Here is a 27,594-nt window from a genome sequence, read left to right as displayed (position 1 = left end):
TTTTCCTCACACGTTTTCCAGACCAAAATCAACCATTCTGCAGGTCTGCTGTAGAAGAGCAGTCACTGGAAAGGTCTGCTGCCTTTTAATGACTTCCCAAACACATGTCCCAGTGCTTTATTTGCATTTTAATGTCTTTTCCAGACTTGAAGGGCAGTTCCTGGGCACTGTGTAGCTCCATCTGACCTCTCCTTGGTGAAAAATAGTATGGTCTTTTTGAACTTATACCCCCTCAGTCCACAAGTCCGTATTGTGTGAGCGTGACATTAAACTGGTCTCTCCCGCTGTACAGAGAAATGGACCTGCACGAAGGTCTTTCTGTAGCTGTGGATTTTTTGAAAGAACGTCTCTGTACACGGGTGAAAGGATTGCAGAGTCGATGCTTGCAGGGACTCTTTTTCCCTTCACTTGATGTGAGCAGTACTGGAATTGCTGGAGAAACCGTATTTATTTCAGTTTACAGACTACCTTGTGTCAGTGCAGCACCAGCTCACATTCGGAGCAAGTTCATGATCCCAGCGGGATTAGTAAAAGCTGTTTGAAGAGTGGGCACCAACTCCAGAACCCCAATATCCAGAAACAAAACCTTTAAAAAGATTCAAGAACGTGCTTCCTATGCTGTGTTGCTTGTGAAATTTTCAATACAGACACTCTTTTTGTTCATTCCTGGGATAGGGGCATCACTGGCCATTATTTATTGCCCATCCCTAGTTGACCTGTGAGGGCAGTTGAGAGTCAGCCATGTTGCTGTGGCTCTGGAGTCACATAGACCAGACTAGATAAGGATGGCAGATTTCCTTCCCTGAAGGACATTAGTGAACCAGATGGGTTTTTTCTGACAATCGACAATGGTTTTGCGGTCATCAGTAGATTCCTAATTCCAGATTTTTTAAAATTGAATTCAAATTCTACTATTTGCTATGGTGGGCTTTGAACCCGGGTGCCTAGAACATCAGCTGAGTTTCTGGATTAATAGACTCGTGATGTTACTACTAGGCCACTCCTGCTGTTAGTTCTTATGTTCTTCCTGATACCAGAAAGAACTCTATCATTTGCACAAAGGGATCATATCCATCCACTTGATTCCTCGGCAAACCCATTGAAATTCAGCATTTCTGTTTGTGCAGCACATGTACATTAAAAGTGGGAGCAGCGGTATTCCGCCCAGCCCCTTGAGCCTGTTCTGTCACCAGTACGTTCCACATTCCCATCAACCCCCGAGATCCCTTCATTCCCTCGTTCAAGTATGTGCCTTCCGCCAGTGTAGTCCTCCAGCAATGCTGACTGTCCAGCCCTCCTGCAGTGCTGACCGTCCAGTAATGTGAGCAAGATTTTGTTCCTAAGGTTGGACTTACACCTGATTCTGAGACAACAGAGCTCCTGACTCAGCCGCTGTGACATGTGTACAGTTCTGGCCACTCGATTATAGAAAGGATATTATTAAACTAGAAAGAATGTAGAAAAGATTTACTCGGATGCAACCGAGACTTGATGGTTTGAGTCGTAAGGAGAGGCTGGATAGACTGGGACTTTTTTCTCTGGAGCATAGGAGGCTGAGGGGTGATCTTACAGAGGTCTATAAAATAATGAGGGGCATAAATCAGCTAGATAGTCAATATCTTTTCCCAAAGGTAGGAAAGTCTAAAACTAGAGGGCATAGGTTTAAGGTGAGAGGGGAGAGATACAAAAATGTGCAGGGGGCAGTTTTTTCACACACAGGGTGGTGGGTGTCTGGAACGAGCTGCCAGATGTAGTAGTAGAGGTGGGTACAATTTTGTCTTTTAAAAAGTATTTAGATAGTGACATGGGTACGATGGGTATAGTGGGATATGGGTCAAATGTGGGCAATTGGGACCAGCTGAGGGGTTTTATAAAAAAAGGGCGGCATGGACAAGTTGGGCCAAAGGGCCTGTTTCCATGCTGTAAACCTGTCTGACTTTCTGACAGAATTACATGGTGTAGTTTGAGACTGAGACAGTTTGTGAAGTGCTGTGTAATTAGAGGGGTAATGTATTAAATGAATGCAGACAGAAACGCAGATGAATCCAGCCACAGAGTGGCATTGACCTCTGGTGTAATATTGACAACTACCACCTGGGGGCAGTGGAAGGTCAGACAAACAGCTGATGGCAAAACCTCGGACCGTTGGAATTAAGAGCAGGATTCGGCCATTAAGCCCTACTCCTGGTCTCAGCTCCACTTTCCTGCCTGCTCCCTGTGGCTCTTTATCCTGCTTTTGAGAAATACACAACAGGTTCTGAGTTCAGGGCTAGCGTACAGGTCCAGGCTTTGTGAAATCTCAGTGCCAACATCATCACACAGACAGAAGGTCAGATGGGCTGTGCTCCCGAGAGCTGTGAGGTGGAGATGCTGGCACTAGACTGGGGTGTGCACGGTAAGAAGTCTCACAACACCAGGTTAAATTCCAACAGTTTATTTGGAATCACGAGCTTTCGGAGTGCTGTTCCTTCATCAGGTGACCCTCCCCAGAGCTGGCAACTCTCCCACACATATTTAAACTAACATAAAGTTCAGATATCAGTGGACCTTGAGGAATGCCATTCAGCCTGTCTAATTACCACTTTCATGAGCTAACGTATGTCACATTAGTTTTATTTATGAGTCACAAGTAAGGCTTACATTAACACTGCAATGAAGTTACCGTGAAATTCCCCTAGTCGCCACAGTCCAACACCTATTTGGGTCAATGCACCCTAACCAGCACGTTTTTGGATTGTGGGAGGAAACCGGGGTGCCTGGTGGAAACCCACGCAGACTCCACACAAACAGTGACCCAAGCCAGGAACTGAATCAGGGTTCCCAGCATTGTGAGGCAGCAGTGCGAACCACTGTGCCACAGTTCCTCCCACTCATCCCCACCCCTCACTCATTAAGATCCAGTCATGAATAAGAAACAGTTGGTATCTTATTGCACTGGACCTTGGTGTACAGGATAAGTTTGGTGATGAGATGAAAATTGGAAGCCTTGCGAACTGCGAGGAGAATAATGTCGAGCTTCAAAAGCATTTGACAGGTCACTGGAATGGGTGGATAAGTGAAATTTACTGCAGGGAAATGTGGCAAAATAAAGGGTTCAATTCTAAAGGAGGGTGCAGGAACAAAAAGATCTGTATGTCGATGCACTTAAACCACTGAAGATAGTAGGACAGGTAAAGACTGCATTTAAGAAAGTCTGCAGTGTCCGAGGCTTTATTAACAGGACCACAGAGTAAAAGAAAAGAAGTTATGTGCAACTTGTACAAAATAATGGCTCAGCCTTAACTGGCGTACTGTTTGAAGTTTATTTATTTGTTCCACAAATAGACTTACATAACACTGCAGTGAAGTTACTATGAAAATCCCCAGTTGCCACACTCAGGCACAGAGAGAGAATTTAGCATGGTCAATGCACCTATCCAGCATGTCCTTGGAATGTGGGAGGAGACCAGAGCATCTGGACAAAACCCATGCAGACACAGGGAGAATGTGCAAACTCCACACAGACAGTGGCCCAAGTCGGGAATCAAACCTGGGTTCCTGGGGCTGTAAGGCAGCAGTGCTAACCACTGTGCCACCATGCTGCCCATTGCATCCAGTTGTGGACACCACACCTCAGCATGGATGGGAAAATGTTCAAGAGGATGCAGAAGAAATTCATTGATAGGGACCTTCAGCGAGGTGCAGAGATTTCAGAAGCTGTGACTGTTTTGAAAGCTGAGAGGGTTTGGTTGAGCTTTTTAAAATCATGAGGGCTCTGGACGCAATGGAAAGGAAAAAACTGTTTTGAAGCAGAGACACAAATTTAAGATAATTGGCAAAAAAGAAGCAATGACAGCATGAGGAATGGTTATGATCTTACTTACATTGCCTGACTGTTGGAGGGAGATTCAATCGAGGCATAGAATTGGATCATAGAACTCTACAGTACAGAAAGAAGCTATTCGGCGCATCGCGTCTGCACCGACCACAATCCCACCCAGATCCTACCCCCATATCACTACATATTTTACCCACTAATCCCTCGAACCTATGCATCTCAGGACACTAAGGAGCAATTTTAGCATAGCCAATCAACCTAACCTGCACGTCTTTGGACTGTGGGAGGAAACTGGAGCACCTGGAGAAACCCACGCAGACACGAGGAGAATGTGCAAACTCCACACAGACAGTGACCCAAGCCGGGAATCAAACCCAGGTCCCTGGAGCTGTGAAGCAGCAGTGCTAACTGTTATTAGTAAAAGAAGAATGTCCCAGGGTGTGGAATTAAGTGGGACACATGTTGAACTTGCTAATGGGAATTATTGCCTTCAGAGGGATGGCATAGACATGATGGGCCAAATGGCCTCCTTTGTTGCAATCAGTCTATGAACCTGTGAAATGTCCCCTTCACATTCATATATAGGAAATTACAAAGGAAAATGGTTTGATCTTGCAGCTTATTGGACAAGAGTGAGGGAATCTTACTGTGATGATATTGGATTTGATTTATTATTGTCACATGTTTTGGTATACAGTAAAAAGTATTGTTGACAAAATATAGAGTGGTGAATGTTACCTCAGAAAGCTGCAGATCTACCAACATTGATTATATTGAAGGTTGAGGTAGGCTGAAATTTGGACATTAAAGAATTCAGCAAAGTGCAGTTGATGTCCAAGTTCAGCAGTGATCCTGCTCACTGGATGGAGGGGCTTGTGCTGTTCCAATTTCTTACGCAGTTGCTAAATGTGTGAGCTGGAGGTGGAATTTTCCAGGTGGAATGAAGAGTTTGGAGCTAGTTAATCATTGTGGCATAGTGGTTAGTACTGCTGCTTCATTGCAGCAGGGACGGGGGTTCGATTCCTGGCTTGGGTCATTGTCTGTGTGGAGTCTGCACGTTCTACCTGTATCTGAGTGGGTTTCTTCCTACATTCTGAAAGATGTGCTGGATAGTGGGTAGTGACCCACAAGGGCGCTGGACTGTGACGACGAGGGGAATTTCACAGTAACTTCATTGCAGTATTAATGTAAGCCTAACTTGTGACATTAATAAATATGCAACATTGCCACCAGGGGTCCATGCTGTGCCCTGAGGTGCTCTGAGCATGCGTAGAATCTGGGCGGTGCTGTCATCCCCGCGAGTATTCTGATTGGCTGCTGCTGGTCACGGCACATAGGACGGGGGAGGTCGGGAGCTGCAGTTCAGGGGATGGACTACAGGTCCCGGCGGGCAGCGCGTGGCGCGGAGCATCCTGGGGGTTGCAGTTCGGAGGGATGGACTACAGATCCCGGCGGGCAGCGCGTGGCGCGGAGCATCCTGGGGGGTTGTAGTTCAGTGGGACGGACTACAGCTACCGGCGGGCAGTGCGCAGGCGCCAAGGGGGAGGCTGAGGCCGGACAGCCCCGGGAGCAGCGGCCGGAGACGCGGCGAGGAGATGGCGGAAAGCACCGAGAGCCACAGCCAGGCCCGCCATCAGTCCACGGTGGAAAGGGTGGTGAAAGGTAGGCGGTTGTGGGGAAGTGAGGGAAGGTGGTGGGCGGTGAGAGGATGCGGTGGGGGCGAATGTTGGGGTTGAGTGTGGGTTGGGCAGGAAGATGCTGGGGGCGGGAGTTGGTGCAGTGTGGGGGTGACTGGTTAGTGTTGCGGGGGTTGGTTGGTGTGGGGGAGGTTTTAGGGGGTTGGTGCAATGGGGGTTTGGGGGCTGGGGGTGAGATGTGGAGGTCGGGAATGTTGGGGTTTATCAGTGTGGGATGGAAAGGGAGATGCTCGGGGTGTTGGTGCAACGTGCGGATGGCTGGTTAATGTTGGGTGTTTGGGGGTAGGGGGGGGGGGGTCGCTGTTGGGGAGGGTCTGAGGGATGCTGGGGTTTAGTATGGGATGGGCAGGGAGATGCTGGGGGAGTTGGTGCAGTGAGGGGGTTTTGGGGGAGTGAGGATGGGGGTGAGATGTGGAGATCAGGCGTGCTGGGGTTTGTCAGTGTGGTTTGGGCAGGAAGATGATGAGGGGGTTGGTGCAGTGTTTGGGAGGGGTGGCTGGTTTGTGTTGGGTGTTGGGGATGGTTGGTTGGTGCAGGGGGAGGGTTTAGGGAGTTGGTGTAATCGGGAAGATGGGGGTTTGGGGAGACTGGGGATGGGGTGAGATGTGGAGGTCGGAAATGTTGGGGTTTATCAGTGTGGGATGGATAGGGGGACGCTGGTGGAGTTGGGTGTCGTTGGAGATGTGGGGGTGGTTGGTTAGTGTTGGGTGTTTGGGGATGGGGTTTGTGTGGGACTGTGGGGGGCATTGTGTGTTTGATGGTGGGGGAGTTGCTGTTGGGGAGGGTCTGAGGAATGTTGGGGTTTAGTGTGGGATGGACGGGGAGTTGCTGGGGGAGTTGGTTCAATGAGGGGGTGGCACATTGGGGGAATTGGTTGGTGTGGGGGGAAGGATTTAGGGAGGTGGGGGCATGTTGGGGTTTGAAGTGTGGGATGGGTAGGCACCAGAGTGGCACAGTGGTTAGCGCCACGATCTCACAGTGCAGGGACCTGGATTTGATTCCTGGCTTCAGGTTACTGTCTGTGTGGAGTTTGCACGTGTCTATGTGGGTTTCCTCCAGGGCTCTGGTTTCCTCTCCCTACTCCAAAGATGTGCTGATTAGATTCATTGGATTGCCCCTTAGTGTCAGGGGGATTAGTAGGGTAAATATGTGGGTTACAGGGATAGGGGCTGTTAAGTGGGATAGTTGTCAGTGCAGACTTAATGAGTCAAATGGCCTCTTGCACAGTGAGGATTCTGTGTCGCTACCTGAGATTAAGGTGACCTTTCTCTGCATCCTAGTTCTTTCTGTAACACTCCATTCCACACCCACTCCTTTTCCTCTGCACTATGTATTCTAAATGGCATGTTTTTGACTGTAACAGCTCGCAAGGAGCAATACTTTACACTGTACCCCAATACATGTGACAAATTAATCATTGTTGAAACGTGATGGAGAGGTGCTGGATGGACAAGCTCTGTCTGCAATACGGGGGACACAAGGATCAGGAACAGAATTTGTCCATTCAGCCCTTCAATCCTGTTGCATCGTTCAGTCAGAATTTGGCTGGAACTGCACAATTCCACGACCCTCATATCCCTGAATGACTGAAAATCTATTCAACTCAAGTCTTGAATATCCACAAATCTCTGGGACGCAAAATTCCTTAGATTTGCAATTCTGAGTGAAGAAATTTTTTATGTCTTAGTCCTAAATGATCGACCTCTTGTTCTCACACTGTACCCAGTGTGTTCCAGAGTCTTTCCATGAGGAAGCAGCCTCTCAGCATCTACCCTGTCAAAACCTTCTCAGATATTTATAGGTTTCAGTCAGATCACTCTCAATTTTTTTAGAATGGATTCTCCAATCACTTCGGTCAATATGTTATTTACCTTCCTAATTGCTTGCCTTTCCTGCATGTTAGCTGCCTGTACGTCTCTTGAAACATCCACATTTATTAAACTGTGAGAAGGTGGGGCATGAGGGTGAGAGGAAGTGATTGAATGTCAAGTGAGAGCAAGGACAGAGCAATAGGTGGCACTGCTGTCTCTCAGCGCCAGGGACCCGGGTTCGATTCTGGACTTGGATGATTCTCTGTGTGGAGTTTGCAAGTACTCCCCGTGTCAGCATGGGTTTCCTCCCACTGTTGAAAGATATGCAATTGATTGGGCATGCTGAATTCCTCTTCAGTGTCAGGAGGGATAAAGAAGGCAAATAGTTGGGGTACAGGGATAGTGCCTGGGTGGGATTGTTGTCGGTGCAGGCTCGATGTGTTGAATGTCCTCCTTTTGCACTGTGGGGACTCTGTGATTCTATGACTGAGGGGACAAGCTGTGCTTTTGAATGGTAGTGTTATTAAACTTACCTTCTCGTCAATAGGAGAGGTTGGAAACATCAAGTTCTGACAGAGTTTCTTTGCATGTGCAGACTTGCACAGAAACACTTAAGTATTTGTCGTTCTTTGGACTGAGGATGTGTTTGAAAGTTGGTTTTTAATTGCATACTTAGGAGGTGGGTTGTCATTGCTGTGTGGGTTGGAGTAATGTTTGGAGAGAATTCACAGGTAAGATCTTTGAAGGTGAAGACTAGAATCCCATGTGAGAGAGAGACAGACAGACAGAGTTTCACGAAGGTTGGTTGACACACTGTTTAATGATGTCTGAGTGAGTTATTGAGGGGGGGGTAGGGGGGTGGCAGCAGGTGTGATGAGGAGAGGGGAGATTCCTGGGCAGCAGAGAGATTAATGATGACAGTAACAGGAATTGTGTTCCTGAGAACTCTCCCCAGCTGATTCCAGGCATTCTGCAGCTGACGGTTCTGCAATGTGACTATTCTCAGCCTGCTGAGAGAAAGAGGGAGGATAGACCTAGCCCACACAACTTATAGAGCAGCTTAAACAGAACGAAACATTTTACATTTTTCAAGTTTGCTGCTGACGAGATGATGAGACAGAATGTGGGAAGGAGATAGAGAATCTGGTGAACTGGTGCGGTGACAATAATCTCTCCCTCAATGTCAGCCAGATGAAGGAGATTGAGGAGATTGTTATCGATACAGGAAACATAAAGGAGAACATGCCCCTATCTATGTCAGTGGGGACCAAGTAGAAATGGTTGAGAGCTTCAAGTTTTTATGTTCCCAGATCACCAACAACCTGTCCTGGGGTCCCCCCGTGCCAACACTATAGTTAAGAAAGCCCACCAATGCATCTGCTTTCTCAGAGAACTGAGGAAATTTGCTATGTCTGCTACATCTCTCACCAACTTTTACAGATACACCATAGAAAGCATTCTTTGTGATGGTGTCACAGCTTTGTATGGCTTCTGCTCTGCCCAAGACTGCAAGAAACTACAAAGGGTTGTGAGTGTAGCCGAATCCATCACACAAACCACTTTGTTAATATTCGCTGACTCCACTACCGGTGCACAGTGGCAGCAGTATGCACTGTTTAGAAGAGGAACAGAAGAAACTATGAAAAATATATGGATTACTGGGATGTCTTCTGGGGAAGGTAGGACATGCACAAGAAGGATGGGTTGCACTGAACTGGAGAGGCAGCAATATCCAAGTGTGGCGGGGGGACGGGAATTGGAACAACAGGCCAGTAAGTTTAGAGACTGGGGAAAAAAGTGAGACTGAGATAAACATAGTGCAGAGTAAGATCAGGCAGCCTTCGGGACTGTAGGTCTGGAGTGCGTTTGCTTGACTGCAAGAAGTAGAACAGGTAAAACAGATGAACTGAGAGCCTGGATTACTGCATGGGATTATGATGTTATTGCAATTATAGAGACATGGTTAAGGGAGGGACAGGATTGGCAGCTTAACATTTCAGGATATTGTTGCTTCAGACGGGACAGAAGGGGAAACAAAAGGGGTGGGGGAGTTGCATTGCTGGTTAGGGAGCAGATCACAGCTGTGTTGAGGGAGGAGACATTGGGATTGTTTAGTGAGGCATTATGGATGGAGTTCAGGAATAGGAAGGATGAAATCACAATATTGGGAGCGTACTCACAAGAGCCCGCAGGAGACAGGAGCAGTCAGATACTGAAAAGGTGTGAAAAAAGCAGGATTGTTGTGGTGGGTGACTTTCACTGCCCTTATATAACACAATGTGGACAAGTGTGAGGTTATGCACTTTGGAGGGAGGAATGGAGGCACAGACTATTTTCTAAGTGGGAAAATGATTGGGAAATTGGAAACACAAAGGGACTTGGGAGTCATTGTTCAAGATTCTGTTAAGGTTAACGTGCAGGTTCAGTTGGCAGTTTGGAAGGCAAATGCAATGTTTGCATTCATATCAAGACGGCTAGAATACAAGAGTAGGGATGTACTCCTGAGGCTGTATAAGGCTCTGGTCATATCCCATTTGGAGTATTGTGAGTAGTTTTGGGTTCCATATCTCAGGAAGGATGTGCAGGCCTTGGAAAGGGTCCAGAGGAGGTTCACAAAACTCATCCCTGGAATGAAGAGCTTTCAAATGAGGGACAATTGAGGACTCTGGGTCTGTACTTGTTGAAGCTTAGAAGGATAAGGGGGATCTTATTGAAACTTACAGGATTTTGCAAGGTCAGGATAAAGTGGACTTGGAGAGGATGTTTCCACTAGTAGGAAAAACTAGAACCAGAGAGCACAACCTCAGGCGAAAGGGATGATCCTTTAAAACAGAGGTGAGGAGGAATTTCTTCAGCCAGGGAGAAGTGAATCTGTGCAATTCTTTGTTGCAGTAGGCTTTGGAGGCCAGATCACTCAGTGTCTTTAAGACAGAGATAGGTTCTTGATCAATCAGGGGAGCAGGGGTTATGGGGGAAATGAGGATGAGAAAAAAATCAGCCATGATTGAATGGCTGAGTGGACTCGATGGGCCAAGTGGCCTAATTCTGCTCCTATGTCTTATGGTCTTATGTTGGCTGAGGCTCCCTTGCAACCAGGGGCTTGGATGGAGAGCAATTTATTAGATGTGTGCAGGAGGGCTTTTTGATACAATCCCATCAGTGAGGGACCATTCTAGACTTGGTATTGAGGAATGAGCCAGGCCAGGTGGTTGACGTTTCAGTGGAGGAGCATTTTTGGGCTGAGCAACCAAAATTCTGGTCGTCATGGATAAGGACAAGAGTGGTCCTGAAGTGAGGGTGCTTAGTTGGGCGAGGGCCAATTATTCCCAAATGAGACAGCAACTAGGGAATGCGGATTGGGAGTGGCGAGTTGAGGGCAAATCCATTTCTGACATGTGGGAGGCTTTTAAAGGCTAGTTGATTGAAGTACAGAGTAGGCATTATCCCGCAAAAAATGAAGGATAGAAATGGCAGGATTCAGGAACGATAGATGATAAGGGAAATTGTAAACTTAGTCAATAGGAAAAAGGAAGCATGTGATAGGCCCAGGCATCTGAAAACTGACAAAACCCTTGAGGAGTACAGTGAAAGTAGGAAGGAACTTGAACAGGGCATCAAGGGGATCGTGCAATGACTGTTGCAAACACGGTCAAGGAGAATCCCAAGGCTTTTTATACATATAGTGGGAGCAAGAGAAAGAGTAGTCCCACTTACGGACAAAGATGGGAAGTTATACATGAAACCGCAGGAAGTGGGTGAGACCCTTAATGAATACTTTGTATCGGTACTCACCAAGGAGAAGAACATGATGGATGTTGAGGTCAGGGATGGGTGTCTGAACGCTCTAGAGAATGTCAATATATCGGAGGAGGAAGTATTGAGAATCCCAGATTGCATTAAGGTGGACAAGTCCCTGGGGCCGGATGGGATCTACCCAAGTTACTGTGGGAGGCAAGGGGAGAAATAGCTGGGCCCTTAACCGATATCTTCACATCCTCTTTGACCACAGGCAAGCTTCCAGAGGACTGGAGAATAGCCAGTGTTGTTCCCTTGTTTAAGAAAGGAAGCAGGGATAATCCAGAAAATTATAGCCCGGTGAGTCTGACGTCAGTGGTGGGGAAGGTTTTGGAGAAGATACTGAGGGACAGGATAGCTGCACATTTGGAGGAAAGTGGACTAGTTAGTGATGGGAAGCATGGTTTTGTACGAAGAAGGTCATGTCCCACCAACTGGATTGAATTTAGTTGAAGAGGTGATAAAGAAAATTGAGGGAAGGGCTGTGGATGTAGTTTATATGGACTTCAGTAAGGCATTTGACAAGGTCCCATGTGACAGACTGGTACAAAAACTGAAATGGCAAGGGATGCGTTAGCTCGATGGCGATTAGGGATGGGAATGAATGCTGGCCAGGCCATATATGGTCCTATGGTGTAAGAGAATGAAAGAGATTGCCAGCTGGGGCTTGTATTCCTGACATCTGTACAGCCTCAAACGGATGAATGAATTGACCCTTGACTTTCTGGGGAAGTGAATTCAATAATGACTCTCTCAGAGAAACAAATTCTCCTGATCTCTGCCTTCAGTAGTCCTCTTATTCTGGAACTACGTCCCCAAGTTCTAGTCTCCCACATGTGGTTACATCCCCCTTGGAATTTACCCATGTTTCAAATGATTGTTCTCAGCTCCAGTCAGTATAGGCCTAAACCGTTCAACCTTTCTTCCGAAGATAAGCACTTAATCCCCAGAATGAGTCAAATGAAGCTTCTCTGAACTTCAAACACAATTATTTCTTTTTTTCAAGTAAGGAGGAATATTTATCCTTCTCCGGCAGTGCCTCATCAAAGAATCCCTGCACAGGGACAGTACGGGGTTAGATACAGAGTAAAGCTCTCTCTAGACTATTCCCCCATCAAACACTCCCGGGACAGATATAGGGCGGCACTCGCTCAGCGCCCACCCTCTGACAGTGCGGCACTCGCTCAGCGCCCACCCTCTGACAGTGCGGCACTCGCTCAGCGCCCACCCTCTGACAGTGCGGCACTCGCTCAGCGCCCACCCTCTGACAGTGCGGCACTCGCTCAGCGCCCACCCTCTGACAGTGCGGCACTCGCTCAGCGCCCACCCTCTGACAGTGCGGCACTCGCTCAGCGCCCACCCTCTGACAGTGCGGCACTCGCTCGGCGCCCACCCTCTGACAGTGCGGCACTCGCTCGGCGCCCACCCTCTGACAGTGCGGCACTCGCTCGGCGCCCACCCTCTGACAGTGCGGCACTCGCTCGGCGCCCACCCTCTGACAGTGCGGCACTCGCTCGGCGCCCACCCTCTGACAGTGCGGCACTCGCTCGGCGCCCACCCTCTGACAGTGCGGCACTCGCTCGGCGCCCACCCTCTGACAGTGCGGCACTCGCTCGGCGCCCACCCTCTGACAGTGCGGCACTCGCTCGGCGCCCACCCTCTGACAGTGCGGCACTCGCTCGGCGCCCACCCTCTGACAGTGCGGCACTCGCTCGGCGCCCACCCTCTGACAGTGCGGCACTCGCTCGGCGCCCACCCTCTGACAGTGCGGCACTCGCTCGGCGCCCACCCTCTGACAGTGCGGCACTCGCTCGGCGCCCACCCTCTGACAGTGCGGCACTCGCTCGGCGCCCACCCTCTGACAGTGCGGCACTCGCTCGGCGCCCACCCTCTGACAGTGCGGCACTCGCTCGGCGCCCACCCTCTGACAGTGCGGCACTCGCTCGGCGCCCACCCTCTGACAGTGCGGCACTCGCTCGGCGCCCACCCTCTGACAGTGCGGCACTCGCTCGGCGCCCACCCTCTGACAGTGCGGCACTCGCTCGGCGCCCACCCTCTGACAGTGCGGCACTCGCTCGGCGCCCACCCTCTGACAGTGCGGCACTCGCTCGGCGCCCACCCTCTGACAGTGCGGCACTCGCTCGGCGCCCACCCTCTGACAGTGCGGCACTCGCTCGGCGCCCACCCTCTGACAGTGCGGCACTCGCTCGGCGCCCACCCTCTGACAGTGCGGCACTCGCTCGGCGCCCACCCTCTGACAGTGCGGCACTCGCTCGGCGCCCACCCTCTGACAGTGCGGCACTCGCTCGGCGCCCACCCTCTGACAGTGCGGCACTCGCTCGGCGCCCACCCTCTGACAGTGCGGCACTCGCTCGGCGCCCACCCTCTGACAGTGCGGCACTCGCTCGGCGCCCACCCTCTGACAGTGCGGCACTCGCTCGGCGCCCACCCTCTGACAGTGCGGCACTCGCTCGGCGCCCACCCTCTGACAGTGCGGCACTCGCTCGGCGCCCACCCTCTGACAGTGCGGCACTCGCTCGGCGCCCACCCTCTGACAGTGCGGCACTCGCTCGGCGCCCACCCTCTGACAGTGCGGCACTCGCTCAGCGCCCACCCTCTGACAGTGCGGCACTCGCTCAGCGACAGTACCCCCTACCATGGTCTAGAATTGAATGGTTGCTGACAGTTGGTTGTCCAGCAGTATTGTTTGATCAGTATTCTCTGTGTATGTGGATCAGAGTTCTGGATTAAAGTTTGGCAGTAAACCAGTGTTATTCTCTGTCTCTTAGCTGTTCCCATTCCACCCACTCGGCGTCTCACCATGCAGGATGTTTACTCAGACGGTAAACCGAAACTTGATGTCTTAAAGGCTCATTTTATTAAAGAAGGGAGACTGGAGGAAGATGCTGCCGTCAAGATCATCGAGGATGGGGCTGCTATCTTTCGCAGGGAACGGACACTCATTGAAGTGGATGCCCCCGTCACAGGTCTGTGCTGGCTGCTATCTCCCCTCCCTGCCCCACAAACTGCCCCTCTGTCACCCTCTCCATTCCCTTTGCTGCCCTCCTCTCCCTCCTGCTGCTCCCCCCCTTTCTGGCCTGAGGGAGAAGTTGAACGTGGGGTAGTGTGGGACAGTCGTGTTGTTCGCCTTGTATTTCAGAAGCACTGAGGGGCTTCCAATTAATTTGCTCCTTTTATTTTCTGCCTCAGTCTGTGGTGACATTCATGGTCAGTTCTTTGACCTGATGAAGCTGTTTGAGGTTGGTGGCTCACCCAGCACCACTCAGTATCTGTTCCTTGGAGACTACGTGGATCGTGGCTACTTCAGCATTGAGGTGAGTCCCTGAGTTTGCGAGCGTGTGACTGCTGAGCAAGCAGTGAGGCGTGGGGTGGCCTTTGCCCGTCTGATTTAATATATTAAATAGAGCCCTGCTTCACCTAAGTGTGCTGCAAGCTGGGAGTTTCTCTGAAGCTCATCAGAAGCCAGCGATTCGGGCTTTGTAGGAAAAGCAGGTCAGAGCAAAGTTCAGGTACTGGATTTCCTGCCAACTTTATCCACAGATGCTGATTCTGACTGACCTGCTGTGTCCTTCTCATTCTAAGCTACTCACATGGCTTCAGTTCAGCAAGTTTCCAGTTTATTGATGGTAATAGCAAAGTGGTGGCTCTGACACCAGCTGATTGTCACTAAGACCCCAGCTGATTTGTTCACGCCCGTTTAGCTGACATCTTTACCCACTGTGACCTGCGTGTGACTCCAGCCCCACTTCCAACTCGAACTGCCCTCTGAGCTGAGTAAGCACATCCTGTTCACTGAGTCAAGCAGCTTAATTCAAATAAGGCTCCTCACAAATGGTCCCGTGGACTTGGAATGTAGGTCGAAGGAGTGGGGTTGGGGGAGCTTTGACAAATGGTCATCTGGACTTGAAATGTCAGTCCTTTTCTCTGCTGACAGATGCTGCCGGACCTTCTGAGATTTTCCAACATTTTGGAAAGGCCCACCACCCCCTTTGTGAGGAAAGTTAGCTTGGTCAACAAATTCTGACCTTATTGTAATTCCCACATCAGGTATACGTGTAAGAGAATGGCGTCTGATAAAGCAGTTTGGATTCAGTCAGGATTTGACATGGCGCAGGGTAATGGCAGCGAAATAATTCATTGTCATGTCAAGTCCTGAACATTTAAGAAATAAGTGGGAGGCATGTTGATTTAGTGAGTGGGAATTGTTGCAGATCCAGCATTAGTCATGTCTAGCCAGTAAAGAGAACTGAAACTGTGAGACCAGTGGAGTAAATATCCTGCACGTCAGGCAAGCCGTGTGGCTCTGTTCAGGATGGATCTAGTGAGTTGTGATGGCTCCCTTGATCTGAGAGTGAAGGATTCTGCTCATCAGACTCTCCATCACTGGGCCCTGGAGGTTGAGCGATCGCTCATATTACCGACTGCAGCTGTTTGTTAGACCTGACCAGCTACTCCCTCCACATCTCCCTGTTCAGGAATCCTACTTAGTTCTCACCCTGTCGCTGGTGGTTTTCCGATAGATGGTGAGAGCAGGTCTGAATCCTCGTCCAGCAGTTTATAGGAACTCAGGACGAGGTGAGTAGTATCACCTCTGGAAATGCAGAACCAAATGGCTGCACTTCCCCAGAACACACAGCTGACCACGAGGTCCCCGCTGAGTGGACTGACCGGTGCTGACCACAAGGTCCCCGCTGAGTGGACTGACCAGTGCTGACCACGAGGTCCCCGCTGAGTGGACTGACCAGTGCTGACCACGAGGTCCCCGCTGAGTGGACTGACCAGTGCTGACCACGAGGTCCCCGCTGAGTGGACTGATCAGTGCTGACCACGAGGTCCCCGCTGAGTGGACTGACCAGTGCTGACCACGAGGTCCCCGCTGAGTGGACTGACCAGTGCTGACCACGAGGTCCCCGCTGAGTGGACTGACCAGTGCTGACCATGACCAAGACCAATGGGCATACTATTCTCAGGCAGCAAAGTGACAGCAGGGGGGTTACTGAGTGAACGAGAAGGAGCTGGATTAACATGAATAGAGATACAGCCAGCAATACAGGGTGCTGGGGGAGAGGGATTACTGACTGACAGTGTGAAAGAGCTAGATTAACATTAGTATAGATACTGTCAGTAATACAGGGTGTGGGTGGAGAGGGGTTACTGAGTGAACGAGAGGGAGCTGGAATAACATTAGTACAGATACAGTCAGTAATACAGGGTGCTGGGAGAGAGCAGTTGCTCTCCCCTCTTCCCCTATGGCCATGTGTTACTGATTGTATCTCGACTGATGTCTCCCTGTTCTTATCGAATTGCGTCTCCAGTCTGCTTGTTTTTGCTTCACTTGTCAAAGATTTCTTCTCTGCAGTGTGTGCTGTTGCTTTGGGTTCTGAAGATTCACCATGCGAGCACGATGTTTCTGCTGCGGGGAAATCATGAATGCAGACACCTGACTGAGTACTTCACGTTCAGGCAGGAATGTGAGTATATCCTGCAAACAAGCAGTACACTCTAACAGACCGGCTGCCTTCCTTCCAGCCCAAACCTGAGGATGGTTGTGTTTGGATGTGGGGGCCATTTAGCCGTGGCAGGAGTAGGGAGATAGATGGGAGAAATGGAATTGTCCTCAGTATTAGTGGACATTTCGTTCTTCTGTCGTTCCTGAATGTTCAAGCTGGATAAAAGGATAGGGTTCACTCCTGCCTAATACAGTAAGGTCTGTATGTGTCTCCGTGTTAAGCTCATGTGTGCCTATCAGTGTGAAAGGAAAGCTACCTCTGGTGCTGTGCAGCCCCTGTGTGTCTGTCACCTCCTCCACACAAATAACACAGACTGGATAAAGAGAATGACTCACTCCTCAGTGTGGTAGCAACACTTCTGTCAGTTCTGTACAGACAAACAAGATAACACAGGCTGCTTTTGCAGAGCAAGTTGCAGAGTCAGTTTTCATTTCACTGTACTTGCTGGAGGTTTGTGTTGTCTGCTAGCTGTGTCCCTATATCTCAGTGATGTTTATCCACTGGCTGTTCCTCAGCTCCTGTAGCAGAGGCTAGGTGCTCTTCGCTGAGGTGGCATGGTTTGGAAGCCAATTCCTGGGTCCTCTGAAATCAGTGAGATTGGAATTAGTTGGGACTCCACTGCTTTTAATAAATAACTAAAATCATGTTGTGCGGAAGAGGCCCTTTGGCCCATTGAGTCTGCATCGACATACCTGAACTCCCACCTAATCCCATCTGCCAGTCCTTGACCCATGGCACGTCATAATATTCAGAGCTCATCCAGGTACTTTTTAAAGAATGTAAGGCAACCTGCCTCGACCACCCTCCCATGTTGCGCATTGCAGACTGTCACCCCGCTGAGTAATAACAAATTCCCTCAAATCCCCCCCTAAACTTTCTGCCTCCGACACTTGAAACTATGCCTCAATGTGACTGACCCTTCAACTATGGGGAGCAGATGCCCCTTATCCACTCTGTCCGTGTCCCTCATAATCTTGTACACCTCAATCAGGTCACCCCTCAGCCTTCTCCGCTCTGACAAAAACAACCCAAGCTTACCCAACCTCTCTTCATATCTTAAATGTACCATCTCAGGCAGCATCCTGCGAATCTCCTCTGCACCCCCCTCCAGTGCAATCACATCCTTCCTATAATGTGGCAATTGCACACAATACTTCAGCTGAGGCCTCACCAAAGTTCTGTACAATCCAACATCACTTCCCTGCTTTTGTAATCTCTGCCTCAATTGACAAAGGCAAATGTCCCACATGCATTTTTCACCACCCTACAAAGATCCCTTTGTCCACAGAACTTCCTCGTATGCTGCCATTCATTGAACACTTCTTTGTCAAATTACTCCTTCCAAAGTATATCATCTCACACTTTTCAGGTTTAAATTCCATCTAACACTTCGTCATAGAGGGTTACAGCATGGAAACAGGCCCTTTGGTTCAATTTGTCCATGCTGCCTTTTTTTAAAAACCCCTCAGCTAATCCCAATTGCCTGCAAGACCCATTTTATCCCTGTAACTATCTAAATATTTTTTAAAAGACAAAATTATACCCGCCTCTACTACCTCTAGCAGCTTGTTCCAAATACTCCCCACCCTCTGTGTGAAAAAATTGGCCCTGTGGACACTTTTGTATCTCTCCCCTCTCACCTTAAACCTATGCTCTCTAGTTTTAGACTCCCCTACCTTTGGGAAAAGATATTGGCTATCTATCTTATCTATGCCCCTCATTATTTTATCGACTGCTATAAAGTCACCTCTCAGCCTCCTATGCTCCTGAGAAAAATGTCGCAGTCTGCCCAGCCTCTCCTTATAACTGAAACCATCAAGCCCCGGTAGCATCCTAATAAATGTTTTCTGCACTCTTTCTAGTTAAATAATATCCTTTCTATAATAAGGTGATCAGAACTGCACACAGTTTTCCAAGTGTGGCCTTAGCAATGTCTTGTATAACTTCATCAAGACATCCCAACTCCTGTATTCAGTGTTCTGACCAATGAAACCAATCATGTCAAATGCTTTCTTCACCACTCTGTTCACCTGTGACTCCACTTTCAAGGACCTCAACATGTACCTCTCGATCGCTTTGTTTTGTAACTCTCCCCTATCATTAACTGAGTAAGTCTTGCCCTGGTTCAGTTACCAAAATGCATTTGTCTAAATTAAACTCCATCTGCCATTCATCAGCCCACTGGCCCAATTGATCAAGATCCCGTTGCAATTGGTCTACTTTGCCACCAATCTTGATGTCATCTGCAAACTTACTAACCATGCCTCCTATATTCTCATCCAAATCATTAATATAAATGACAAATAACAGTGGGCCCAGCACTGATCCCTGAGGCGCTCTGCTGATCACTTAGCTGCCCATTTGACCATTCCTTGTATATTTTCTTGTAGCCCAAGGCATTCACTCAGCCGGGATAACCACCCGGCCCACCTTTGTGTCATCCACAAACTTACTAATCCTACCTGCCACATAGTCACCAATATTGTTTATATGAGTGATGAATAATAGGGGACCCAACACAGATCCCTGTGGTATGCCACTAGACATTGGCTACTCCAGTCACTGAAGCAGCCTTCAGTCATCATCCTCTGTCCCCTACAACTGAGTGAATTTTGAATCCACTTTATCAAATTACGCTGTATCCTTTGTGCATACTCCTTTTTAAGTCTCCCCTGTGGGACCTTGTCAAAGGCTTTGCTGAAATCCATGTCAACTACATGGACTGCACTCCCCTCATCTGCACCCTTACATCCCTCTCTTCTTCCTCCTACTCTTCCCTAGTTCTTCTTTGATTTCCACTTTCTCGTTGTCCTAGATTTATAGAATCCCCACAGTGCAGAAGGAAGCCATTTGGCCCATCGAGCCTGCACTGAACACAATCCCAGCCGGGCCCTATCCCAATAATGCCACACACATGCTCTGCTAATCCCTTGACACTAAGGGGAAATTTAGCATGGCTAATCAACCGAATCAGCACATCTTTTGGAGTGTGGGCGGAAACTGGAGCACCCGGAGGAAACTTGCGCAGACACAGGGAGAACGTGCAGACTCCACACGGGCAGTGACCTGAGGCTGAAATTGAACCTGGATCTCTGGTGCTGTGATGCAGCAGTGCTAACCACTATGCCACCGTGCTGCCATGGGTCCCTGGTGCTGTGATGCAGCAGTGCTAACCACTGTGCTGCCCCTGATCCTCGGCGCTGTGAGGCAGCAGTGCTAATCACTGTGCCACCGTACCGACCTGGGTCCCTGACGCTGTGAGGCAGCAGTGCTAACCACTGTGCCACGTGCTGCCCAGCAGTGTATTTGTTTTACTTTGATTGTCATTCCTTTCACCTTGTTTTGATTTCTTTGTGTGGACTGCTGTCAGAGGCTTTTTTGGAAATCACTGTGTTCCAGTGATTTGTCTTGCCCTTGTATTCAATTAAAGGGTAATCCCCTTTCTGTGGTTTTACTGTCTGCTTTTTAATAGGCGATTACACAGATAATCCTTGAGGATTAATCTGTGATTCTACATGAGTTTACCCTGCATGACTGGTAACTGCAGTTGTTCATCATGTTTGAAAATAAATCACAACAGCCTGTCTGCAATGTGGTCGTAGCTCCCTCTCAACAGAGTCCATCATAATTACCACTGAATTAGAGTTCTGGCTAGCTTTCCGCTAATGCGGTGCATGCACTGGTTACCTGGTTGGAGAGTGCTTTCTCTGCAGGAAAGGAAAATCAAGATCGATTGATGGTTGGATAGCGCATTTCATAAACTCAGCACCTCCCAGAGCGTGTCATCAGCAGCCAAGGACATTTTTGAAATGAAGTCAATGTTGTGATGTCGGAATTATAACAGTCTGTTTATGCATAGAAAGATCCCACAGATATAATTGGAAGGAATAACTGGATAATCGCTTATCCATGATTTCAGTTGAGGGATAAATATTAGTCCAGAACTGATGGGAGAATTTATCTGTCCTTATTTGAAGTGGTGTTGTACCCGGTTGAACCAGGCTTTTAAACATTATTCTCCTGGATTGTATAATGTTAAGGAAGGTCAGATTTTTAAGTAGATGTACAGACAGAGTTGTACAAAAATCGGGGTGCACTATTTCGGACTTTGCCCCTAAACCCATTACAGTCTTGGGAACAATCACAGTGTTGTGATATAAAAGGATTGCAGGGGGGGTACACACAAGCTGGTTCAGGTAGACTCACCAGGGAAGAGCACCCAGTGTCATACCCAAGTTATGAAAGGAGCAGGATAAATGCAAGTCATGTTATTAACTTCAGCAAATAAAATCCATTTTCTAACTGGGCATGGACTGTGGATCCAGAGTGTGACTGCTTGTTGGCTGTGATGTATCTTGTGACAGATGGCATGGTAGGTCTTCAGCTTCAAACAGCTGTCATCGCCAAAGCTTTGTACAGGAACTGCAGAGCTCTGAAACCAGAGAACCAGCAGATTGTTCTCCTAGTATGGAATGTGTATTACTATAAGCCACTAACAGTATGCTGTGCATCAAATATTGCACACAAGAGGCCAGGGAAATGTGCCCAGCATTAATCTGAGGTCCCTCACAGCCTCTTTGGAATACAGTTGATTTCCCCTGGTATTTTTAGCCTCTGTGAGCTGACCAGTAAGTCAATGCAAGAAAAGTCTCATGGTCTCCTGTGACGCTGCTCTCAGTCAGGGTGAAGTGTAGCTTTCTGGTACAACAGCAACTTGTGTCTAATACACTGTGGAAGGCCAGGCAATGCACAGGAATGAGAGCAAATGCCATCTGACTGTGAGCCACTTCAGATATGAGATGGATCTCCAAAACTTGGTCAGAGGGGTGTATTTTCAGGAGATCCTGAAGGAGGGTGGAGAGTTTCAGGAGAAATAGGTCCTTGGCGACTAAACAACGCAACAGGTCAGAATTGGAGGAGACTTTGAATTGGTTGGATGAAGGAGTTTACCGAAATAAGGAGGGTGACAAATCAATGGAGGGATTTGAAAACGGAGGCATTTCCAGACCAGAAGGCAGTGTGGGTTAGCAAGCACAGGAGTGATGGAGAATGGGACTTGATGTGAGTTTGGTTACAGGAAGCAGCATTTTGAGTTTTGATGCAGTGGCTAAAGTTGTTTGCAGGAATTCGATCAGGACCATGAGAAAAGCTAGCCAAGCAAGAATCAAGAGTATACTGATAGTGTAAAGTTTTCAACTAAGAGCTCTCCAATAACTCCAGCTAATGACTCGGGAAAGAATCATAGCGCGTTTCTCTGCAGCCACGAATGGCAGCGGATGTCAAGGAGGGTTCGAAATGTTTCACTTACAGCTGCATGTGAGCCATGAGGCGGTCTGGCAGAAACGTGGGCAGTAACTCAGGAGCTGGACTGATGAGTCACAGGTTCAAGTCCCCCGTCAGAAAAAGTCAGAGCACCCTGTTGTGATGCAGTGCTGAGGGAGTGTTTCACTCTCTTCCCCCGCAAGTGGATGTAAAAGATTGCACGAAAAGGACCAAGGGATTTCGTGCCATTTTTCTGGAAAATAGAAGTCGCTCAAGTGAAATCATTCAGCCAGGTGTGCTGATTTATCACCGTGCTGTTTGTTATGTATAATTTGGCTGCTGTGTTTCCTAAATGACAGCAGGTGACTACACTTTTATACACATTTCATCAGCTGCAAAATGAATTGAGCTTTTTCTTTGAGAATTATTTGATTTATATTGTGTGGATTCATTGATACCTGTTCATAGTTGGAAGCTGCGATCAGTTTGGAGGACAGTATGAGGGAGGAGTGTCATTAATGAGTATGTTGAGTGTTCAACTTTCTTGTTTTATATGGTTTCTATTTTATTTCTCTCCCCAGGTAGAATCAAGTACTCAGATCATCTGTACAACGTCTGCATGGGTGCATTTGACTGCCTGCCCCTGGCTGCAATAGTAAATCGTCAGTTCCTCTGCCTACATGGGGGCTTGTCACCTGATGTCCACACTCTGGATGACATTCGGAGAGTAAGTATACCTCCCACAGCTGGCCTGGGACGTCATAGATGCTGGAGTGGATGAACTGTTGATTGTTTAGCCTGGTACTCTGGTTTCTCTGCCCTGCTACCACTCACCATGCTGCTGTACCCATTCTTTAACTTCCTGTCCTCTGTCCCTCAAATCCCCACTTTGTTAGCTCTTGCTCTAAGTAAATTGGTTGCTGGGTTTCCCACCTCATGTCAGTAACTGTACTGGAGATTTGAATTTTGTTGACTTGGGTGAAGGGTAGTAACGCAAGTACTTTCTTTGGTTTTTAATGCCTCATCTCCTGTCTTTCAGTTGGACAGATTTAAGGAACCACCAGCCTTTGGGCCGATGTGCGACTTGCTGTGGTCGGACCCAACAGAGGACTACGGAAGCGAGAAGACAGCAGATCACTTCAGTCATAACACTGTACGAGGCTGCTCCTACTTCTTTAGGTTTGTGTTAGGGCGCGAAGGAGAATGCTGCTGTTACAAAGACCGATGTTTACCCACCTAAAGCACAGGACAATATTGAGTCATCCAGTGACAAATGTTCCTCTGTTTCATCTGTGATGTAGAATTACAGTTAGTTTCTGTTCCTTCCTTTCCAGCTCGGCTTGTCAAAGCAATGCCCCTTGAATCGAAACCCATTTTTCTCACAGCAGTGTCATGTCATGTCCTCAACTCCTGGATCTTATTTACCCTGTGCTAATTCTCTCATGGTTCAGGTTGTAATCCAGAGGTTATTAGTTTTGTGGTTCTGCTTTTTAATTTAGCCCAAACTGCTCATGCTCAATGGAATCTCTTTCTGAGTCCTACCTTTGTCATTGGTAGTCAAGTAGGCCAGAACTGGAGCAGAGCCTCCTCACTCCCAGCTGTAAAGAATGGTATCTATCTCCCAAACTGCTGTTCCATGTAACTCCAATGTCCCTTTTTACTGCCCCCCTACATCAATGACCCATTGTGTCACAACTTGCCTGTTGAATCTGGAAAACTCTCTTCACAACATAAGAGAGGAGAATGACCAAATTGTCTATTAAAGCTGATTTTTTTTTTGGCTTCCCTGTACATCCCCATCCTCTTCTGCTAGGTGTCAGCAGTCTGTAGCCAGATTCTAAGTTGTTTAATTGTGGAGGGTCTTAGTCAAATTGTTTCATTGTGTTAAATCTACCTTATTCAGCTGGCTGCATTTGGAAGAGGGAACTGAATGTATTATCTCCAAATTTGCAGATGAAATCAAGTTGCGTGGGAGGATGAGCTCTGAGGAGGATGCGGAGATACTTCAGCATGATGTGGACAGACTGAGTGTGTGGGCACCTGTGTGGCAGATGCAGTTTAGTATGGATAAATGTGAGGTTATCCACTTAGCTAGCAATGATAGGAGGATAGATTATTATTTGAATGGGTGCACACTGACAGAGGTGGATACTCGACGAGACCTTGGAGTCCTTGTCCGTCTTTCACTGAAAGTAAGCATGCAGGTACAGCAGGCAGTAAAGAAGGTAAATGGTATGTTGGCCTTCATCGCGAGAGGATTTAAGGAAGGGATGTTAAATTACAATTGTATAGGGTGTTGGTGAGGCCATGCCTGGAGTACTGTATGAAATTTAGGTGTCCTTATATTAGGAAGGATATCCTCACTATGGAAGGAGTACAGTGAAGGTTGACCAGGCTGATTGCTGGGAAGGCAGGTCTGTCATCTGAGGAGAGACTAATTCGGTTAGGATAATATTCACTGGAGTTGAGTGAGAAGAGATGTCAGAGAAACTTAGAGAATTCTGACATGGTAGATTCAGAAAGAATGTTCCTGATCCTAAAAGAGAAAAGAGCTGATGTTTTCAATCCAGATGATTCTTTTCTCCCCTTACAGATGCTGCCAGACCTCTGACATTTTCCAGTGTTTTCTCTTTTGGTTTCAGATTCCAGCATCTGCAGTAATTTGCTTTTATAAAGAATGTTCCTGATGGTGGGGGAGTCCAGAACTAGGGGTCACAATTTGAGGATAGGGGATAAACCTTTGAGAAGTGAGGCGGGGAGAAGTTTCTTCACCCAGACGGTGGTGAATGCCTGGGCTTGACTACCACAGAATGTAGTTGAGGCCAAAATGTTGTCTGACTTCAAGAAGAAGTTAGATGTAGCTCTTGGGGCTAAAGGGATTAAGAGGTATGAGAGGAAGGGAGGTTCAGGATATTGAATTCAATGATCAGCCATGGTCAAAATGAATGACGGAGCAGGCTCGAAGGTCTGATTGGCCACCTCCTGCTCCTCGTTTCTAAGTTTCTAAAAATCATTGGTTTACTTCTTTCTCGCTCTGGAGCCTGGAGCACTGAGAGGCATGTGGCTCACAGCTGCCAGCCCAAGAACTCATCCAGGCTGGATACATCGCTTGAATCTGGCCTTTCCTCCCTGCAGATTTTAGGCTGCACTGTTACTGAGCTGGAGCAGGATGGGGAAATGTTATGTAACTCCCAGTGGTTGTGCTGTATTTCAGTTTGAATTCTGATAAAGGACCGTTAACAAAAGTGTATCTGTGTGTACTAGCAACACTAATGTCTTCCTCTTGCCTCTGCACTTAATCCCTTGTCAAACTTTTGTTTTAATTGATCATGGGACATGGGTGTCACTGGCTGGCCAGCATTTATTGCCCATCCCTATTTGCCCCTTGAGAAGGTGGTGGTGAACTGCCTTCTTGAATCGCTGCAATCCATCTTCTGTGGGTTGACCCACAATACAGTTAAAGAGTGAATTCCAGGATTTTGACCCAGCAACTGCGAAGGAATGGTGATATTTTTCCAAGTCAAGATAGTGAGTGGCTTTGAGGGGAACTTGCAGGTGGTGGTGTTCCCATGTGTCTGCTGCCCTTGTCCTTCAAGGTGGAAGTGGTCGTGGGATTAGAAGGTACTGTCTAAGGATCTTTGGTGAATTGCTGCAGTGCATCTTGTAGCTAGTACACACTGCTGCTCCTGAGCGTCGGTGGTAGAGGGATTGAATGTTTGTAGATGTGGTTCCAGTCAAGTGGGCTGTTTTGTCCTGGATGGGATTGAGCTTCTTGAGTGTTGTTGGAGCTGCACCCATCCAGGCAAGTGGGGAGCATTCCATCTCACTCCTGACTGCATCAGCTATGTCCTGTACCCAGATTAAAAATGAGGATTCGAAGAGAATAATCAATTTGGAAACAAGTTTGGAGTATCATGTGAAGGAATTGGGGGTTCCCAATGGCTGAGCTGTCCTCAAATTCTAACACAATTTCCCTCTCCTTTGCAGTTATAATGCAGTTTGTAGATTTTTGCAACACAACAACTTGTTATCAGTAATCCGTGCACACGAGGCTCAGGACTCGGGGTAAGTACTGACCTGTCATCATTAATGTACTTTCCACCTGATTTCTTTTCATTGCACTGTCATTGTCGAGGAGAGAGATTATGCAGGACATGTTAAAGACTGGGGAGTTATCTTCAGTGTCCTAACCAATAATTACCCCTCAATCGGTGTCACTGTTACAGATAATATTCTCATTTACCTCACTACTCTGTGTATGTGAGTGTGAAGCTGCTTTTTGCAAATTGTCTGCTCCTCACAGAGATTACACTTCCAAAAGTGAATTTATTTTTTCACGGGATGTGAGCATTCCTGTCTCACCCAGCATTTGTCACTCATCCATAGTTTTGCTGAGGCCAGAAAAGGTGATGTAGAAACGCAGGTTCTTTACCAGGGATATTGTCTCCCATACTCTCCCCTTGGGTAATGTGGCAATGCCATCCTTTTTTGACATGAGCAGAGAGTGAGGAATAGAAATGGGGGAGGTGAAGGGGTGTGTGATAAGCAGGTGCACCCCTCTCCCTACTCAGTGATTGAGATGCAGGTGTTTGTGTTGACTGTTGATCTCTTTCCATTGACAGATATCGAATGTATAGGAAAAACCAGGCAACTGGCTTCCCCTCTTTAATAACCATTTTCTCTGCACCAAATTATTTAGATGTTTATAACAACAAAGGTGAGAAAATGACAATTACCATGGTAACTATTGATTTGGCTGTGTTTTCAGTACAGTAATGGGTGATTAAGTCAGCCGCAATGTTGCTGCATTATTAATGGATTCTTTCCCATCTCCTTCCCACAGCTGCTATATTGAAATATGAAAATAATGTAATGAATATTAGACAATTTAACTGCTCCCCACACCCCTACTGGCTTCCAAACTTCATGGATGTATTCTCTTGGTCTTTGCCCTTTGTTGGTGAAAAGGGTAAGTAATGCTCATTTTGGAATTGTCTTGGTTGAGTTTTATATGAGAGGGAAACAGTAAATTTCTGAGACAGAGCAAGCCCCGCAGAGTCTGAGACTGTGGGTGTGTTAGGGCAGAGGACACTGCAACACTGTGGGGTGTGGTGTTGCCTATATGCAGTGGAACGTGGTGCTAAGGTTATCATCAGTAGGTAAAGACTTGATTGAGTGTGTGTGGAACTTCTGGAGATGGCTGTGAGCTGTGCACCATGAGATGGCATTGCTTGGACTGAGTTGTGTCTGCTCCTTGAAAGGACGAGAAGGGGGATGGAATAACTGGAAATGAGAAAATGGCTGAGGCAGTGAACAGCATGTTGTGTCGGTCTTGACAGTGGAAGACACAAATAACATGCCAAAAATTGATGACAGGAAGGCTATAGCAGATGAGAACCTAGAATTTATCATTATCACAAAAGAGGTAGTGTTGGGCAAGCTAATGGGGCTCAAGGTAGACAAGTCTCCCCGTCCTGATGGAATGCATCCCAGGGTACTAAAAGAGATGGTGGGGGCAATAGCAAATGCACTAGTGGCAATTTATGAATATTCGCTGGACTCTGGGGTGGTTCCCACAGACTGGAAAACAGCAAATGTGACTTCCTGTTTAAAAAAGGAAGTCAACAAAAGGCAGGTAACCATAGGCTGGTTAGCTTAGCTTCTGTAGTAAGGAAAATGAT

The 27,594-nt window shown here is 47.8% G+C and overlaps 1 protein-coding gene across 2 annotated transcripts in view; it reads left to right on the top strand.

Moving 5' to 3' along the window:
- The first annotated feature begins 5,337 nt into the window (after positions 1 to 5,337).
- LOC145361409 (serine/threonine-protein phosphatase 2B catalytic subunit gamma isoform-like) overlaps positions 5,338 to 27,594 on the top strand; it is a 39,285-nt gene continuing 17,028 nt past the window's right edge. Inside the window, exons 1-9 of one of the 2 annotated variants that reach the window (XM_080217133.1) lie at positions 5,338 to 5,479; positions 13,910 to 14,107; positions 14,331 to 14,455; positions 16,501 to 16,612; positions 22,495 to 22,640; positions 22,953 to 23,092; positions 25,901 to 25,978; positions 26,536 to 26,630; positions 26,757 to 26,882. In XM_080217133.1, coding sequence (XP_080073259.1) covers positions 5,413 to 5,479; positions 13,910 to 14,107; positions 14,331 to 14,455; positions 16,501 to 16,612; positions 22,495 to 22,640; positions 22,953 to 23,092; positions 25,901 to 25,978; positions 26,536 to 26,630; positions 26,757 to 26,882 — 1,087 coding nt within the window. In that variant the 5' untranslated portion in view covers positions 5,338 to 5,412. Of the gene's footprint in view, positions 5,480 to 8,022; positions 8,057 to 13,909; positions 14,108 to 14,330; positions 14,456 to 16,500; positions 16,613 to 22,494; positions 22,641 to 22,952; positions 23,093 to 25,900; positions 25,979 to 26,535; positions 26,631 to 26,756; positions 26,883 to 27,594 lie in introns of those variants that run through there. The other variant, XM_080217135.1, reaches the window with a different exon arrangement.

Source organism: Carcharhinus amblyrhynchos, chromosome 34 (genome assembly GCF_965287045.1).
Source record: "Carcharhinus amblyrhynchos chromosome 34, sCarAmb.v2.hapA, whole genome shotgun sequence".
In the NCBI taxonomy this organism is placed as follows: domain Eukaryota; kingdom Metazoa; phylum Chordata; class Chondrichthyes; order Carcharhiniformes; family Carcharhinidae; genus Carcharhinus; species Carcharhinus amblyrhynchos.
Note: the sequence above shows the minus strand (reverse complement) of the source record. Positions and strands in the feature narration are given on the sequence as shown.